This window comes from Myxine glutinosa, chromosome 1 (assembly GCF_964187855.1).
Source record: "Myxine glutinosa chromosome 1, kmMyxGlut1.1, whole genome shotgun sequence".
NCBI classification, from domain to species: domain Eukaryota; kingdom Metazoa; phylum Chordata; class Myxini; order Myxiniformes; family Myxinidae; genus Myxine; species Myxine glutinosa.
Genome location: NC_136261.1, coordinates 41,415,842 through 41,435,002, shown reverse-complemented (window position 1 = coordinate 41,435,002; position 19,161 = coordinate 41,415,842). Strand labels below are relative to the sequence as shown.

The window sequence follows — 19,161 nt, the reverse complement described above, 5'->3', positions numbered from 1 at the left end:
CAACTTTGAACTTTGGTTTTCTCAAATTAACCTTCTTTTCATATTCTAATTTTGTAACTGTTTCTGATGGTTTTTCTTAAGTATATGAATGTACCACATTGTTATAATTATCAACAATATCCTGAATTTCTGATACCCATTGTTGAGAACCGACTTGTGTGAATTTGTTTTTTTACATAACATCTCTTTCAAAGTAGGATTAAAACGCTCAATAACAACTGCTTTCCTTCATTAAATGTACTGTATAATGTAATGCCATGCTCTTTAAGAAATTTCATAAATATGCTGTTGTAGAACTCCGTCCCCTCATCGGTCCATAGCTTCTTTGGTTTCCTTTTACTCTTATTAAATATCTGTTGGAAGGCTAACATCAGAGTATTACCCCTCTTGTTTTTCAGGGGAACAACCCAAGCGAATCTACTTCTCAGATCAATAACGGTTAAAGCATACTTGTACCCCTTATCATTATTTAGTTCAATTAAATCAGCAGACCAGATGTAATCTACACCTTTGGAATAAACCTTCCTTCGTTTAAACTTTGTGATTATAGGTTTGTGTAACTCATTAGCTAAAATGGCCCCTTCCTCAGGTTTAATATCATCCTTGGAGTTTAGTAGTTTTTTAAGGGCTTTGCCCGGGGTGGAACACCTTGAAGGGCAATTCCAAGCCCTAATCTCAATTTAGCGCCAATCATCTTCTTCACGATAAACCTATCAACTTTCTTTCTCAACGTTGGATTTCGGATCAGAGATAAATTATACAGCATTTCTCTATCAGTTTCGTGTTTTCCGGCTAATGTATCGTTTTTGCCATAATCAATGTCATGCTTCATTGTCCCTGGTGTTGGGCTAGCGGCTAGGGTGCCAGCTTAGGATCCTAGGATCCTGGGTTCGAATCCCGGTCGATCGCTGAATTAACGCCAGGGGGGTTGACTCAGCCTGTCATCCTTCCGAGGTCGGCTAATTGAGTACCACTTCACTGGTAATTCCCTGCTTGTCGTAAAAGGCGACAAAAAGGGTTGGCGGCAGGAAGGGCATCCGGCCGTAAAACATTGCTTCAAAAAGGGGACCGAAAAAACACAACAACAACCACGGTCCCCGAAAAAGGCCAACCCCCGCTTGCGGGGAAAAATGGCCTCTAAAGGTGTTTTTTTTTTTTAATGTCATGCTTCATATACACCTCATCAACCCTGTTTTTAGGTTCAGACCAAGGTTTAGGGTTGCTATCCTCATCTAGTCTTTTATCTAAGTTTGTTCCAGGACCGCAGAAGAAATACCCCAGTAGATGTAGTTCCCCTGGAATCCCTGTTGTTGTAAACCTACTACCTGATAGAAATTGTTGTATGTCACCTCCGCTTTTCGGTGAAATGCATTGACACTTTTTAGTCCTGCATATTACACATTCTCCCCTTTCATAAACTCTATTCTTTTTATTTATATCGTAGGAGATATTTTTAGATTTAGTTTTCTTTTTGCACTTGATACAATAACTCATTTTTATTACGGACTTATTTTATTTTTTAATTATGTATATGTTCCCATTAGAGCGACAATCAATTCCATTGTTTAAAATAAACCTTTTATCATCATAAGCCTCAAGAGCTTTCTTGTTTACCTCCTCCGTATATAATTGATGTGCATAACTTCTTATCGTATTCATTTTTCTAAACTCCTCTTTCTTTAAAATTAAACAATTTAAATAATGTTCAAAGCCTATTTCTTTTTTGATAACATTTTGCGTTATTCCTTTCAACTTCTTATCACATCTTTCAATATTATTATCAATATATTTATAAGCATAAGCTTTAGCTCTCAATCCAACATATTCAGTCATTACCTTTCCTCCTAATTCATCATTAAACTTTCCAATAACCTTTTTATTCTTTGAGGAAAACAACTTATCGGTTGACTTATGCACAGCTCATATCAGCTCATATCATAGTGCACAGCTCATATCATACGAGTCACTATCCTCAAGCATATCTGAATAAACATCTTCCGTCTTAATTTCTAAAATGAAACTATCCGTATCTGTATAAAGTAGAGAAACATTATCTTGATATTTCTTCTTCAAGTTATTGTAAAGGTAATCATACATTAGTAATTTTGATAAATCAAGAACCGCCGTTCCTATATAAATAGGTTTATCCATTTTAATACTCTCTTTTTGCAAATGAATAGCGACAAAGTTCTCTGAAAACACCACTTCTCTTTGAAAACTAGGTTTATTAATTAATTTTGCTGCTTGCTCTAAAGACGTAGTAAGTCTTATGTTTTCTCTATTCCTAAGATTTTCCATCATCTTTCCAAATACAGAATTATTCATCAATTTATAAAAGGCTTTCTCAAAATCGGTTTTTGCTTCGGTTCTCCTTTGAGTATTAAAATCAATATACAGTCATACCCCGTTTTACGCCATTTCGACCTACATCAAATCCGACTTTACGCCACTCTTCCAGAGTAAATTTCAGTTCAGCGAACGTCATTATGTGCGACTTTACGTCACTCCTACGGACGTGAAAAAAATTAAACAATTTAAACAATTGGATGTTTTAACGATCGTTGATCGTTGTTTTAACGTTGATGTTTTAACGATCGAAACAATTTAAAATTAAAATACAATAAAAGCACATTAAAAATATTTTTAAAATGTACATACTTCCTGGGATACCTTGGGTGCCAGCGACGTCACAACAATTATTATTGAGGTCACACCTGCACTCACACGTCACACGTCACAAGTAAAACTACTACCACTGCCACCTGCACTCTTGACCCCATCCCCTCCAGCTTTGTCAAGGCCTCCCTTCCTGCTCTCTCTCCACTTATCATTGCAACAATAAACTCCTCCCTGTCTACAGGCATCGTCCCACCATCCCTCAAAATTGCTGCTGTTACCCCCATTCTGAAAAAACCTGGACGAAACCCTGACACCCTAAATAACTTCAGACCCATCTCCAACCTACCCTTTCTGTCAAAGGTTTTGGAACGCGCTGTAGCCACTCAACTCAAACATCACCTCTCTGCCAATAACCTGTATGAAACATTCCAATCCGGATTCCGCTCCAACCACAGTACTGAAACTGCTCTCCTCAAAATCACGAACGACCTTCTCCTCTCCTCTGACGCTGGCAACCTCAACATTCTCATCCTCCTCGACCTCAGCGCCGCCTTTGACACCATCGATCACACCATCCTCCTCACGCGACTTGAAACCACCTTTAACATTACCGGCACTGCCCTCCCTTGGATTAAATCATACCTCTCTGACAGACGTCAGTTCATCTCCATCAATAACTGCAAATCCCCCACTGCTCCCCTCCCCCAAGGTGTCCCCCAAGGTTCAGTTCTTGGCCCCCTCCTCTTCATCCTTTACCTGTCCCCCCTCGGTCACTTAATCCGCCGTCATGGTCTCCAATTCCACTGCTTCGCCGATGACATCCAGCTTTTCATCTCCACCAAGTCCATCTCCACCGCCACCCACTCTATCCTGACAAACTGCATCACTGAAATAAAATCCTGGCTTCAAATCAACTTCCTCAAACTTAACTGTGATAAATCTGAAATAATCATCATTGGCCCAAAAACGCTCACCAAGTCCACCCATAACTTTGCCCTCAACATCGACGGTTTCCCAGTATCCACCTCCCCTCACATCCGGAATCTTGGCATCATCTTTGACCAAACCCTCTCCTTCGACAAATACACTAAACAGATCACAAAGACAGCCTTCTTTCACCTGAAAAACATCGCCCGTCTCCGTCCATCCCTCTCCTCCGTGGCTGCAGAAACCCTCATCCACGCCTTCATCACTTCCCGTCTGGACGACTGCAATAGCCTCCTTTATGGTTTACCCTCAACAATCACCAATAAACTCCAATACATTCAGAACTCCGCTGCCCGTCTACTCACCCATTCCCGGACCCGTGACCACATCACCCCCGTCCTTTACAAGCTTCACTGGCTCCCCATCTCCCAGAGAATCCAGTACAAAATCCTCCTCTTGACCTACAAAGCCCTCCATAACCTGGCCCCATCCTACCTGGCTGACCTCCTCTCCAGACACACTCCCACCCGCAACCTCCGCTCTGCTGGTACCAACCTCCTGACCCCCTCCATCCGGACCAAATTCAGATCCTGGGGGGACAGGGCCTTCTCCATCGCTGCTCCCACCCTCTGGAACTCGCTACCTCACACCATCAGAGACTCCCCCTCACTCACCACATTCAAAACATCACTCAAGACCCACCTGTTCAACACTGCATTCAACATTTAACCCACAGCATCTAACCCCTGACTATCTCCTCTCCTTCTCCCTCCTTTGTGCTTTGAATATTTCCCTATTGATTCTTCTTTTTTTGCAATTGTTTTTATGTTTTGCTATGCATTATGTTTTGCACTCTATCAAAGCGTCTTTGGGCTTCCTGAAAAGCGCTATATAAAATAAATGCATTATTATTATTATAACAATGGTGTTGTGTTCTTAACCACACTCAGTGGGCATTTCTTCAGGGGGAATTTCCTCCTCCCCATGAATGCCAACCTATTGAAATGGTCAGTGTTTTATCCTTTGAAATGCTGAACGTCAAGCAAGAAAGCAGCACGTACCTTTTTTTAAGTCTTTGGTATGATTCGGCTCGGGTTTGAACTGCCGACCTTCCTGATTCGGAGCAGACATTGAAAACCATTACAACACTGAGTCTGATGTTTGTTAATGACCTGAAAATGGTGTCTCATGACTCGGCACCTTCACAGCAAATTGATTGATGGTTCAGCTTAGAATCCTGGAACATTTTCATTACGATCACTGAACCTCCTCCAATGAGTCCAGATCTTCTCTAGCTTAGAGTCAGCGAATTTGCATACATTTACAATCAGGGAACGTATCTCTCTCAAATTTTGAGCCATGGCAAAATGTTTGGCCTGGAAAATTCTAATTACTGGAACTGGTTCCAGTTGTTGTATGCAGATGATCTGGTGTTGATTGCGGAAAGTATGGATGGACTGAAGGAAAAGATGAACAAGTGGAAGGAATGTATGGAGACAAAAGGTCTGAAGGTGAATATAGGAAAGACGAAGGTGATGGCAAGTGGTAAAGCATGTGGTGAGGTGGAAAGAACTGGGAAGTGGCCCTGTGCTGTGTGCAGGAAGGGTGTCGGAGTGAACTCCATTCAATGTACAATGTGCGCTGAGTGGGTTCATCAAAAAATGTAGTGGTCTGAGAGGGTCATTAACCAGTGTGGCAGCTACATTCAAATGTAAGGTGTGCACAGAGGGAGCTGCAGATGGAGGAAATGTTGAGTTGGATCTTGGAGACGGCGTGAAGCTGGAAGGTGTGAAAACATTTTGCTACCTCGGAGACATGCTGAATGGAGAAGGTGGATCAGACTCGGCAACGGTTGCTCGAGTGAGATGTGCATGGAAGAAGTTTCGGGAACTGAGTGGCGTGCTGATGAGGAGGGGAGTGTCATTGAAGCTGAAGGGAAAGGTGTATGCTGCATGTGTGAGAAGTGTTATGATTTATGGGAGCGAGACATGGGTCATGAATGTAGAGCAGCAACGAAGGCTGGAAAGGGTGGAAATGCGAATGGTTCGGTGGATGTGCGGAGTATCGTTGAGAGAGAGGAAGACAAATGATGAATTGCGAAAGATGATGGGAATAGAGCCTGTGATTGATGCTGTGAAGAGGAACAGGTTGAGATGGTTTGGTCATGTGTTGAGGAAGGATGAAAGTGACTGGTTGAGGAGAGTGATGGAAATGAATGTAGAAGGAAGTAGACGACGGGGAAGACCGAGAAAGACTTGGCTAAAGATGGTGGAAGAAGAAATGCGGGCAAGGGGGTTAACAAGGAGAGATGCAGAAAATAGGGCAAAATGGAGAAGATTGTCATGGGGACCGCAAGGCTAACCCCCGCTCTAGCAGGGAAAATGGCCTTAAAATGTATGTTGTTGTTGTTGTTGTTCCAAAAGTAATGATCTGGTTAAGCATCCAGAAAATTTCAGGAAACATTGTACCTGGAATTTGGCTATTAGTTCAACCAGCCATAGCGGCATAATGGTTACAGCATCCATTCTGAGTCTGGGAAGTCGGTGGTTCAAACCTCGGCGGAGTCATACCAAAGACTTGTGTATAAATGGTACGTGATGCTTCTTTGCTTGACACTCAGTATTAAAAAAGGATAGAACACGGATCAACAACCATGCATTGGTAATACTAGCACAGGCTTTGATGGGCCTAATGGCCTCCTCGTGCGTCAAAGGTTATTAGACGGGAACTTATTACTTTTACAAAATGGAGGTGCATACCTCGACCAGGCTGGACAGTTTATGTTTTGTATCCCACCGATAGGCCGGATCTACATCCGGACCTGAACTAAAATCTAATCGGTTTGTTTTTGTCACCTGATCAACTCATCCACAAAGTTTCGTAGGAATCCGTCCATAACAATTCATTAAAATTGTGCTATATATTGATTTTGGCTCAATGGTGAAGACTCATTTAAAAAATTCAAGCATCGGAATCCGGATCTGGATCTTCATCAAAATCGAATCAATTCGTCCTTATCACACACAAAACAGTTTTGCATCAGAATATACTACTTGTACTGCACATTTGCTTTTTGGGTCAATGGTTGATTCTACTTTGTGACCCGGTGGTATGGCACAAGTTTGTATGTATGATAAATAGATATCCCTTCTAAAACTTAAAGGTAAAAAGGTAAGGTAAAGGTAACGTAAAGGTAAAAACAGAATAGTCACATCAGTAAAAATATTGAAGATGGCAACTGCAAAAGTGGTGCAATTTGAACATGGACGACCTTCCCTCTGAACTGAGAGAAAACCGGTGAAAGGAGGTAAAAACAAAACATTAAAAATAACGTTTTTATGACCTATAAATCCTTCAAATCGAGTCATTTTGACTGTCATATCACATTTCCATAGGCCTTGATAAAAGAACTTGACTTGAAATACAGTTTGAGATGTAATGGATGATAAACGAATGAGTGGTGGACTTGATAAAGTTTGGGGCCTACCTGCAGGTCCTGTCATCTCCCACACTTGCGATCTGCTGTCCTTCTGTTGGTTCAAAGACCACAGCGTTCACAAAAGAGCTGTGCCCCCCAAGCTCCTGGAGAGACATCAAGAAGGTGGGACAGTACAAAAGAGGAGATTGGTTTTGCAAAACAAAGATCCATTTGGCTTTAATTGTGTGATTTGCAAAAAATATGAATTTGGCTTTAATTGTGCGAACACCATCTCAACAGGTGTTCGCTAAAGTTTTTAATCGTACAAAGAAAAACAGTGCAAGAAGCAATCAGACTTGTACCATGCAATGAGGTCTTGGTGAATCAGGGTGGTAAACGCAAAGCTCAACAAGGAGCTGATACACTAGGTCCGCCGCATTTTGGGTGGTGTGATTGTGTCATATGAAAGCTAAATCTTGAACAGTTTTTGAAATACGTTTTGAAATATCACGTACACAAGTCAAGATACCGCTACGGTAGCCATTGCAACATAAGTCAGCCAATCACAGCCGTGATCCAACAAGGTTGAGATAATGTCATGAGGAATAGATATCTGCAATATGAAAGCCAAATGTTCAAAGGTTTTTGAAATACAGTAAAGTAAAATCTACATATTTTTTGAATATCGGAGTTTTGACCAATCGTGGTTTTATGAGTTTGAAACACATCGAAATGTGATTTCACAAAGCAAAGTGATTTCAGCACCAATCGCCTGCAGGTCACAATTTTAAACCCATCTACACAAAACTTCACCAAACGGTGGTGTTGGTCATAAAGGGTACCTCACACCAAAAAATGTTTTTTACGGACGTCCACGGATGTTCTTTCTACGGCAGCGTTGCGATTTTTTTAGCAAAATCGTGAACACCCGGGAGAGGATTTTGCTTGACCGTGACCGATTCACAGCGGTTTATTACGGTTTAGTATGGACTGCTATGGCTTCATTGCGGATATACACAGCGGAGATACGGTGCCTCTACGTTTGCTTGCGGTTCCTTATGGTTCCCGGCACAGAATATAAAAACGCCCCCACCCCCCCCCCCCCACTCTCCCCTCATTCTGCTGCTGACTTCCAAGGGGGCAAGACCTATCCAGGAGAGCCATGGACGGAGCACCCGCTGCCCAGAGAGTCCAAGGAGAGGGAGAATCCTTGCGGATGGTTAAGATGGCCTTACGGAGTCTTACAGTGGTGTTACGGCAGTTGCGGAAGTGTTGAGGAGGCGTTGCGGAAGCGTTGCGGTCTAGATTTCCGTAGCACTGCCGTAATTGTCTTACGAGAGTTTTGGTCTGGACCAAAACTCTCGTAAGAAATTACGACCCCTCCCGGACGCTTAAGGATCCATACGAATGCTCCAGGAAGCGTTGAGGATGTCCCAGGTGCCACAAGGAATGCTCCCGGTTGTGCACGATTTTTTCGCCGCCGTAAACGTCGTAACGACCCCGTAAGGCCGGTGTGAGGGGGGTTTAAGCAAGAAGCCTACTGATTTTGCGTTCAAAAGGTCAACATTGGCAAAAGATCAACAACTTAGGTGAGATTTCGAAAATCCTCAATTTTCATCTGATTGACTTGAAATTTGAAGAGGCTTTTCCAATCAGATCACTGACTTCGACCACCAATTATTATTTTTTAACGTTAAATTTGTTTCAGGGATTATGAAAGTATCATGTCTTTCTTAACTTTCTTGTTTTGTTTGTTTGTGATCAGGATATCTCAAAAAGTTGTTCTTGGATTTTGGCTGAAATTTGTTGGAGAGGTTAGGTGTGTGACAAGGACGAAATGATTTGATTTTGGTGAAGATCCGAATCCGGATCAGGATAAGAGTTAAAAAAAATTTTTTTTAAAGCAATTCTTCACCATTGCATGATGGGGCTAAAAATATATATGGCATGATATCTCCAAATGTTGTGGACGAGTTAGGACAAAATTAGGTGGATGAGTTGGTGATGTGACAAGAAGAAGCCAATTTGATTTTGCTTCAGTTCATAGAAAGAAGCAATGAGGTATCAAGCAACACCAAACCACAACAGTGTTGATTCTAACACAATGCACAATCTCGTGTTGTGTTACTTCAGTGGTGCCCAAAGGAGAAGTAAGCACAACTTAAATTACCACAGTTGCCCTCCGAGCTTTTTTGCTTTGGCCATTTTTAAAAATGGATTTAGTCAAAAAGGGAGACACGGTTATATAAGAAACCACAATTGATGACAGCCGATGTCTGCAGAGACAAGAAAATAACATCAAACTCACAAACAATAACTTACAATTGCATTGAATGAAGAAATGAAAAAGCCGAAGCGAGGCAGAATGGCGGGTCGCCAGAACGCACTGCGGTGGCATTAATGCAATCGGGAAGTTGTGCGGAAAACACAAAACGTTCAAACTCCAAAACAGGTCCAGTTAACAAACCAATGAGAGAAAGAGATAGTATGTATGTGTGTGTGTCATCTGAGTTGGAGGGGGGCCTGAAATTTGGCGGACCTGAGTGGAAAGAGCACCTAAGAAAGAATGGTGTGTGTGTGTGTGTGTGTGTGTGTGTGTGTGTGTGTGTGTGTGTATGTCGTTGGTTGTTATCTCCAAATGCGGGTTTCACAAGGTGGAACGGATCCCTCCCAGGTCTCGATGAAACCACCTTCATGTGTGTGTGTTTGTGTATATATGTACGAGTGTGTGCACGCATATGCATGTGTGTGTATGTGGTGTGTGTGTGTATGTATGAGTGTGTGCACGCATATGCATGTGTGTGTATGTGGTGTGTGTGTATATGTATGAGTGTATGCATGCATATGCGTGTGTATGTGTGTATGTGTGTGTGTGTGTGTGTGTGTGTGTGTGTGTGTGTGGGTGTGGCGTGTGGGTGTGGGCATATGTATGAGTGTGTGCACACATATGCATATGTGTGTATGTGTGTGGTGTGTGTGTATGTATGAGTGTGTGCACACATATGTGTGCCTCAGGAGATGGAACGGAGATATATCATGTCTCAAAGTATCCACCTCCATTTGTGTGTGTGTGTGTGTGTGTGTGTGTGTGTGTGTTTGCGTGCGTGTTTGAGTGATTGAGATAGAGATAGACATAGCCGGATATGGAGGGGAAAAAACCCAAAACAGCTCAATGTCCGAAAGGCCTCATTTCATTGAGCTCCCAAACTGTGCAGAATACACCCAATTTGCCGCCCAGCTCAACAAGAGCCTCTCTTCACTCTGGTTTTTCATAGAAACGTCTTCCACACCCTTTCTTAATGACAGAATTGTGAAAACAAAACTCCATGCACAGCAACTCCAAAGAACAACAGTGTCGGCTTGCTTGGGTGGATGATTTGAGTGCACCTGGGTATCTGAGCTTTCGAAAAATATGAGAGAGAGAGAAGTTGGACGAACACCGGTGATACACCAAGGGCAGAGTACAAAATGATACTTGGAGGGGAGTGTCGGGCCCTGGGCATTAAACAAAAGAATATTTAAGAGAATTCGGCAATATCAGAACAAGGAAAAAGGAAGCATGGAGCACAAAAAAAGGAAATGAAGAAGAGTAAAAACAGGAAAAAGAAGATAAAAAAAATATTTGCAGTTAAATAAGGGAATGTTGTGAGCAAATGTGAGTAATTAGTAATTTCTCCAGTAGGCTGGTGATAACTCTCCTACCCTTCGTGGAGGGCACCGTGGGACATTTCCCGATTGCCAATGCCCAGCACTGCCAGTCGGATCCTCCGGCTTAATGTAGATCCGAGGGACAGCACACACACTGATGCCGCACCTTACCCATGAAATACCAGGACGACAGTTTATGGCTGAGCTGAGATTTGAACGCAGACTCGGCAGCTCAGAGGTGAGTGCGCATACCTCTTGGCCATGCTGCCAGCCCAATGAAGGAATTAAAAAGTTGAATGGAATAAGAACGAATTCGATTTAGGAGGCAGGGGGTGGGGGGGATAATGATAATAAACCATGAGAAAAAGAAAAAAAAGAAAAGAAAACAGAAAGAAAATAAAGTTTACATTATAATACAACTTATGTGGCATTGCCTTCACAGAGCCTGCTTGGCCAGATGTTTCCTGATGGACTGTTGTGAGAGTTAGAAGAAAGTCCAACTTTTCAAATAAAATACCTCCTGTTCACTTGGAGGGCAGGAACCGAAATGGAATATTGTGCCTTGCTCATGTAAATGTTGTTTTATTCTCCCTCCTTCTCTCGTTCCTACCCTGTCTGCACCTAGTTGAACAAAAAAAAAAAGAAAAAAAAAAAAGAAGAGAGCAACGTAACAGAATAACATTGCAGAGAGAACACTCAGTGCGATCCATGATCCATCTGGAACTACGTGAAGATGGCAGCCGGTGTCCTGCCCGACAGACAATGTCCACGCGACGCACGCCGGAGAGTTCAAAACGTTAGGCGGATCGCGACCACAAATAACACAAAATTGATAACAGGATATCTCAAAAAGGTTATGGACCGATTTGGATGAAAATTGGTGGAGAAGTTGGGTGTGTGACAAGGACGAATCCATCCAATTTTGGTGAACATTTAAATCCGGATCAGAGAATTTTAAAAGTGATTCTTCGCCATTGAGTGATAGGACCAAAAATGACATAGCATGATATCTCAAAAAGTTATGGACGAGTTATGACAAAACGAGGTGGAAGGGTTGGTAAGATGAGAAGAACAAGCCCATTAGATTTTGGTGGAGATCCGGATCCAGATCCGGCCGATCAGTAGATATAGAAGTAAAAAAAAAAAAAGTTTTGCAGATATAATATGGATTTATGTTATGGGTTAGTTATGGCCATATATAGTTATGGATTTGGCTTAGGCTTAGCGTATACTAGTTATTAAATAGTACACATTAACATAAGCATGTGTAATTACTGTAATTAACAAGGCAACAGGCTCATAGCTACGGTGTGTGGGGGGTGGGGGTAAATTGTCCTCCTCCACCAGGTATAATTTTGCCCTCTCTAGAATCTGACCAACCAAAAATAACAAAGGTTAGAGTGAGAAAAATCTTTGGGCCTTTCACATTGACCGAGGTCAAACCATGGTCTCAGGTATAAAATCTAGACTTCATTAATCAGAGAGTCAATGAACGTGACATTTAAGTGGTGTAAACTGCAAAAGGCATCAAGGGTGGTGTATTTTATTTTTTTCGAAGAATTCTGGCTCTGATTTTTATCATCGGAGTCTACATATCTTAAATATATCAACTCCGGTATAAGGAGTCAAATTTTATTTGACTGGATCCTTTCTGACGTGTTTTCGCAGCACCATGGTCTGCTGTTGTGTTAATGCGTTTTTTAAAGAAACGTCCCCTCTTGATTTTAATGTGCCTATCAGCTGCCTTCACCCTCCCCCTCCCTTTCCCACCCCCCCCCCCCAGATGTACCAGCTCGCTACAGGCCTGCGAGGCAGTGTCAAGGTTGTTTGAGGATGCTTCCCAACCTACATGTGTCTATGCACCCCTAACCACACTTAAATGTTTCTTGTGTTTTTCCCCGTTGTAATCTGTCATAATGCGTTTCCCTTTGACAATAAATGGCAGCCACGTGAACCTGAAACAATGAGTGGCAGGAGTGTACTCACGGCGCCAGGCAATCATGTGGGATGGAAGCCTCTAGAACTAGATACACCCACGTGAGGAGGAAGGGCAGTGCCCTGAAGAGCAGTCAATCAGTGCATGCTGGGTGGTGCGCTGCCCCGCAAGAAACTATAAACAGACCACTAAGAGAGGAAACTGCTTGCACTGCGCCCTGGACTCTCTCTGGTCGGCTCTAGACTCCATTCTCCTTAGACTCTGGCTCCCTGGCTCGGTTCCATGTTCGGCTCCACCAGCACTCTGTTAAATTGTAGCTCTTTCAGCATGGGTTCTTACTGTTCGTGGAGCCGGGAAAGCAGACGAGCCCTGCGAGTATTGTGCCACTCAGATAATTTTGGCGGGCCGTGCGGACGCGAACTGGGATGCTCAAGCCGCAAATTATTTAGTGTCTCGTCTTCTCCCTCTATCTATCCTGTCACACAAGTGAGGCCTTTATTTAAGGCATAAATAAGTAAGGCCACCGTTGACACCGTGAGCACGAGGGATATTATTATGTATTACTTATTCATTGGTATCGGTTGTTTTGCTGCTTGTGGCTGTGCTCTCTTCTTTTCTTTCCCGTCCCATTTTTATGGTTATTGAATTCTTCCTGTGAATGAAAATCTGTGCCGTGGACATCAGGGAATGCGGAAGTCCTTGCGATTAATCAATTTGGCATGATAAGCCCGGAGACAGGTCGATTGAGAATCAGTGTGATAATGCACAATTAATTAAAACCAGAACGCCCTCTGGCATTGCTCAGCCTATTCGGAAGGTCAGACAATCTGGCTGTTTGACTCTCAATCTTTGGCTCGTGAGCAAATTAAGAGCAGAAGCGTGGACATAATTGACCCAGTCCCGCCTGGTGGACACAACCTTTAGAAAACCACTGACCGTTGCAATATATGGGCCAATTTTGAGACACAACGCTTGGCCGATTTGGGACTCCCGATCTGTACGGCAACACGGCATTTAGACGGTGATCCGACAGGGGAGTCTCCACAATGGTCGACCATCGAGGTCGCTTTAAGGTGACCTGCCAGATTCAAACCAAGCAACTGGTACGAGACCGACGGCTGCAACAATATATTGATTAATATCACGCTTGCCTGCTCTGTTAACATCTCGCATACCTGCTTTGCCTCCTCCTTCAATACTCCTTCAATCTTCAATACTTCAATATTATCTGCCCTAGAGCTTTGTCATCTCTTATGTAAATGTGGAAGTAAAAATAACTATTTTAGAAGCTTGCAATCTATCTTTCATCCACATCCAATTTCCCTGTGCTTTTCCTCAAGCCTCGGACTTTTCCTCAAGCCTCGGACCTCGGACTTTAAATGCCAATAATGTTGAGAGGTATAGAACGCAGGAGAAACAAGGTGTATAACCAGAGAACGAAGGAGAAACAGATGTAATACTCAGTGCCAGCCTATAAGAGGAGAGCAGTACCCCAATGAGCAATGGGCAAAGGCCTTGAGACTGAGTAGTTCTGATTTTTCAAAGAATAACTTGGAGTGAGGGAGGATTCCCAGTCTACAGAACACTTTGAAGTCCAGCTTGGATTGGATCCAGTCCCGATTCCTACACCTGATGTATGTGTAAGCTCCTGTACACAAGTGTTTCTGTATGCATAGTCAAAGCTCAGGTTAGTGCTAGAACATAGAATATAACAGCACAAAAAGAGCACAAAAGCTGGGTATAGGGACACAATAGAGGGACACTTGGAGAAAGAATAGATGAGGTGAAGAACAAGGAGAGGGGTGGGGAGGACATAGGGTATACAAGATGAATTCAAGCTCAAAGCAAGAAGGGCCTGAAACAGCTAGAATAGAAAAAATGGGGATGAAACAGCATTGGAAGAAAAAAAAATAGGACCACTGGGCGTGGAGCTCATCTGGACCCTGGCCTAATGTTGTAACCCAAATTTGGTAGCATTCTGACAGGCGGGTCTGGAGAAGATTTTTGAAGGAATATTTGCGATTTTCCCCAAAATTGATTAAGCCGCCCATTTTGACACACTTCCAGTTAGGTGATCGGCATGACCTCTGCAGTTTAACATCCCCACCCTGGCCTAACGTTGTATACCCAAAGTTGGTAGCATTCTGACTGGTGGGTCTCGAGAAAAATATTTTTGAAGGAATTTACTAAGTCCGCCATTTTGCCACACTTCCGGTCAAGTGACCAGAACGAGCTTTGCAATCCCCATTACCAGTCAGGAGCAGAACCTTGCTACCAAATTTCAGCCAGATCGGCCCAGCTGTTTGGCCGGAGAAGTCGAAATAGGAGTTGGATGGACGGACGGTGCATGGTTACAATACCATATCTGGAATTCCAATTCCAGATTATTTAAAAAGAAAGGTGGGTTGAAGGAGAGAGGAGAAAATAATAACCTGGAAAGGAACGGTTGAGAGGGTTAATGAGGGTATAAAAGGTCATGAGCATGAATGGAGGAAGCCATCTTGAAGCCATGGAATGAAGTGTGAGATTGAACAAACCGAGGGAGTCGATTCCATCGGCGAGAAAAAAAGTGAGGAACAGATGAGTGAAAGTGAGTGGCGATCCTATATTTTGGGAATTTCACCACAATTGTGTTACTGGTAGAAAATGTGTATCTTGGAGAAACATTGTGGGTACAAAGCTGGGAAATAGCATCGGGTGCAAGACCAGAAAGGAGTCTTAGATCACCAATAAAAAAAAAAAATTTTTTTTTTATCAGTCATACTACTCCTCACAAAAAATAGATGCTGACCTTGTACAAGCTAAGCAGTGGAATTACTATATTCGCCATCAGATTTCCAACACTAAAAAACAGCTGGTTCACAGATGGCTTTGAGGAAGGAATGAATCTGTCCGACTGGTCAGGTCTGGTCTCCATGTGGCACCATTTCACACTTCATGGTTGATGCTTAAATGCCCACATGGCAACTTAGTATCGGTAGTAAAATACTTCCTCACAGAAAGCAATTGCCCACATCCCAGAACAGTCTAAATATTGGTTATTTTAACATTTTATCGGAATCAACACAGTCTGCCCACTCTTCAGGTTGGCCCCTTGGTTTTCCCATCTGAGCATTCGCCTTATCACGCTGGAATCTCAGGTTTAAATCCCATATGTAGTTATTTTGTCCAATGTCAACGAATGACCTCATTATTCTGTCAAAGTACACGGATGCCCTTGTCCTACATGAGGTGCATGTTCAAGCTCCTCAAGGAACTAAAGTCGTCGGCGGAAAAGTAAACCAGGGGCAATACCCCTGCCTGGTGCTCACCTGGTAGAGTAAACAGTATACTGCACCGACTAAGGGTATTTTAAACCAATTTCAATGGTTGCTAGAACATAGGGCAGCATGTAGAATCATACTAACATAATCATAAGACTTTAAACAAACAAACAAACAAAAATACCTATTTTGGGAGGCAACCCCCACTCCCCCAACCCATATACCTCCTAAGACCCCAATTTTTCGAATGCCTTGAACAAACATTGGTACATCACGGATGATTAAGGTTGTGGTCAAGTTTCATCGAAATTGCATGTGTAATTTCTGAGAAGAAAGCAAATACCTATTTTGGGGGGCAACCCCCACATATTCCCCCAAAGGGGCAGATTTTTTTAATGCCATGAACAAACTTTGGTACATCTCTTGTGGTGAAGGTTGTTGTGAAGTTTCATTGAAATGGTGTGTGTAGTTTCAGAGGAAAAAGCAAATTCCTATTTTGGGGGATCAAACCTGGATCCACTTTGACCCCGGTAAACCCCCTTAGACCCCGACCTTTTTTTTTTTAAATGCCGTGAACAAACTTTAGTCACAACAAAACAAATATAATTTGTGCCAAGTTTGGTCACAATCCCTTCAGCGGTTTCGGAGAAGAAGTTTCAAGTGTTTACGGACGGACGGACGGACGGACTGACAACACGCCATCGCATAAGCTCCCTTGAACTTCGTTCCAGGTGAGCTAATAATAGCAAAATGGCAAAGATTGTGCTTACGTGACCATTAAAGTAGTCCCAAGGCCTATTTCAAATCCACATGATTGCAGTTGGTCTCGCACTCTCTCAGAATCCCCTCATGGATGCAAAAACCTCTGCTGGCACCGCAAGAGAGAAAACACAGCGGTGAAAATGCAGAAACAGAGCTGTACTGTGGTTCGCACATTTGGCACCAAACTACAGATTTATGAGAAAGTAAGGAGATACGTCATCCTGAATGCATGTCAAAGAGTACGTTTCGCAAAATTCTGAAGTGCTCGACGACAAACATCACAGATCGTATGCAGGCAGAGCCAGACGCCATTTGCATTACAGTACACTCCAAAAGTCACATGACTGCTGGCCCGTGGAGTCAGCGTGAAGAGTAACAGCCCTCCCTGCTCGTTTCCGATAAATCAGCTCCGCAGGCACACGCTCATGGAAGTTGGTAGAAACGATATATTTTCGGAATTCCTATAACCAACGAGTAAACACTATAAAGATGTGGAAAGTCTGATCCGCAGATGTGGATGTCCAAACAGATTAAGCAATGACACACTCAGAGGACGTCGTGCTTCGAGATGGACAGACCGATACGATCCGAGGTTAGTCTGGGTTCCATAACGCCGATGCATCATGCGATTACCGACCGACACCCCGGCAGGCAGATCCCCTCGCTTAGGCCAAAGGAATACATCGACCAAACGTCAGAAATCCAAATGATGAGCAGGATGTGCCCAGGCAACGGGTAAGCACAAGGTCTGTGGTTCTCTTTGACGAGTGAATCATTTTATTGGCAGTAATTCTTTGTTTATTTCCATTTGGATTTCCACACTGAAGAACCATTTCTTTTCACCACTTTGTTGAACCGCCTGTGACGTTGGAGAGAAAGAGTGTGTTGTAGTTTTGTTCATTTGAAGTAACCACTGGTGGGTAGAAGCAGCAGTTGGTGGTTCTTCCCAATTATGGACAATATGGAGGCCTTACTATTTAGCTAGGGGTTGGGGGGAGTTTTAAAGACGACTTTCAAATTGATAAGGAATTCAAGAGTTAACTATGAAGTGTGGACTGGATATAGACCCGACAAGGTGAGGCAGGCAGAGAGAAGAATCTATACCTGTAAGGTTTTTGGTGAACAGGCTTTGGTTTTTACTGATTAGGTAATTCTTCTGACAGCGTGTCGCTTCGTAGATGCATGGGATCAAATTCCCCAGTAGCGCTGCTTCCAGCCGGATTCAAATCAAATAGCTTCACAAGGCCAGTCCAGGGCATTTGCTTTTTGCTTCTTTCTCTTTTGGCAAGTTTATCTCCCTTTTTACAGTCACAAGAGTCACAACAATCAGGAAACTGAAACAAACAACCCCCCCCCCCCCCCCCAAAAAAAAACCAAAGAAACAAACCAAACAAATAAGACAAAACAAAGAAACAAAAACAAAGAAACAAAACAAACAAACCAGAAAGAAAAAACAAAGGAACAAAACAAAGAAACAAAAACAAAGAAACAAAACAAACAAAACACAGAAAGAAACAAAACAAAGGAACAAAGCAAAGAAACAAAAACAAAGAAACAAAACAAACAAACCAGAAAGAACAAAGCAAAGAAACAAAAACAAAGAAACAAAACAAACAAAACACAGAAAAACAAAACAAAGGAACAAAGCGAAGGCACAAAACAAAAAACCAAACAAGTAAAATAAAACAAAAAGAAAGGAAACTGAAAAAGAACCAAAAAAAACCCCAAAAAACACAAATACACAAAACAAACAAACAGAACACAGAAAGAACACAAATCAAAAAAGAAACAAAATAAGATACAAAACAAACAAACAAAACAAACAAAGGAACAAAACAAAGAAACAAAACAAAGAAAAACGGTGAATATTTCAGAGCGAGACTGCATGATCATGACCTCCGAGCATTCCACTACCTTGTGCTGCATTGCTGAACACACCCTCAATGAACTCAATGAAGTTGTCTGCATTTAAACGCAACCTGGATAAGCAATTTGGATTGACTGAGACATTGAGAATATATTTGGCATCCCAAAATAAGAAGCATTCTCACTTGGGAGCTTTGTTTCAATCCCGACAGAGGTTTACCCGACTACAAAGTTCCACCACGATGATTCACAGGCAGGGTGCTGGATTGTCGGAGACCTTATATAGGCAATGCTTTTTTGTGAACTCTAATATTTGAATTGAGCTTTTAAAAAGGAGTGTTCAACAGTGTGCCAATGACTTGGATACATTTCATATCCCAGAGAGAGGGAGAGAGAGATAGAGATATATACAGAGACAGAGACAGAGACAGAGACAGAATATGGTATTCGCCAGGTTTCAATGCCCTCCTAAACAGCATAATGGACACTGTTGGGGATGCTCCACTGCCCCTTTACATAAACTTCTCTTCGTAAGATATTGGAAAAAATTTTTTCCCAGATTTCATCCATGTCTTAAATAAATAACAAAATAATAGTTTTTCGTAAGGGCGGTCCAGCGACAGCTACCGTGAAGGACAGACAAGCCGAGACAAATAATTTCTCACCTATTTTGTGTGCAGCAGAGCATCATTGTCTACAAATTTACAGAGATGTGGGACCCT

At 42.5% G+C, this 19,161-nt stretch overlaps 1 protein-coding gene across 1 annotated transcript in view; it reads right to left on the bottom strand.

The window, feature by feature from the left end:
- NUP37 (nucleoporin 37) overlaps positions 1-19,161 on the bottom strand; it is a 254,697-nt gene that overhangs the window by 169,036 nt on the left and 66,500 nt on the right. The window contains exon 3 of the mRNA XM_068109918.2: positions 7,034-7,128. Within this exon, the coding sequence (XP_067966019.1) occupies positions 7,034-7,128 (95 nt within the window). The remainder of the gene's footprint in view (positions 1-7,033; positions 7,129-19,161) is intronic.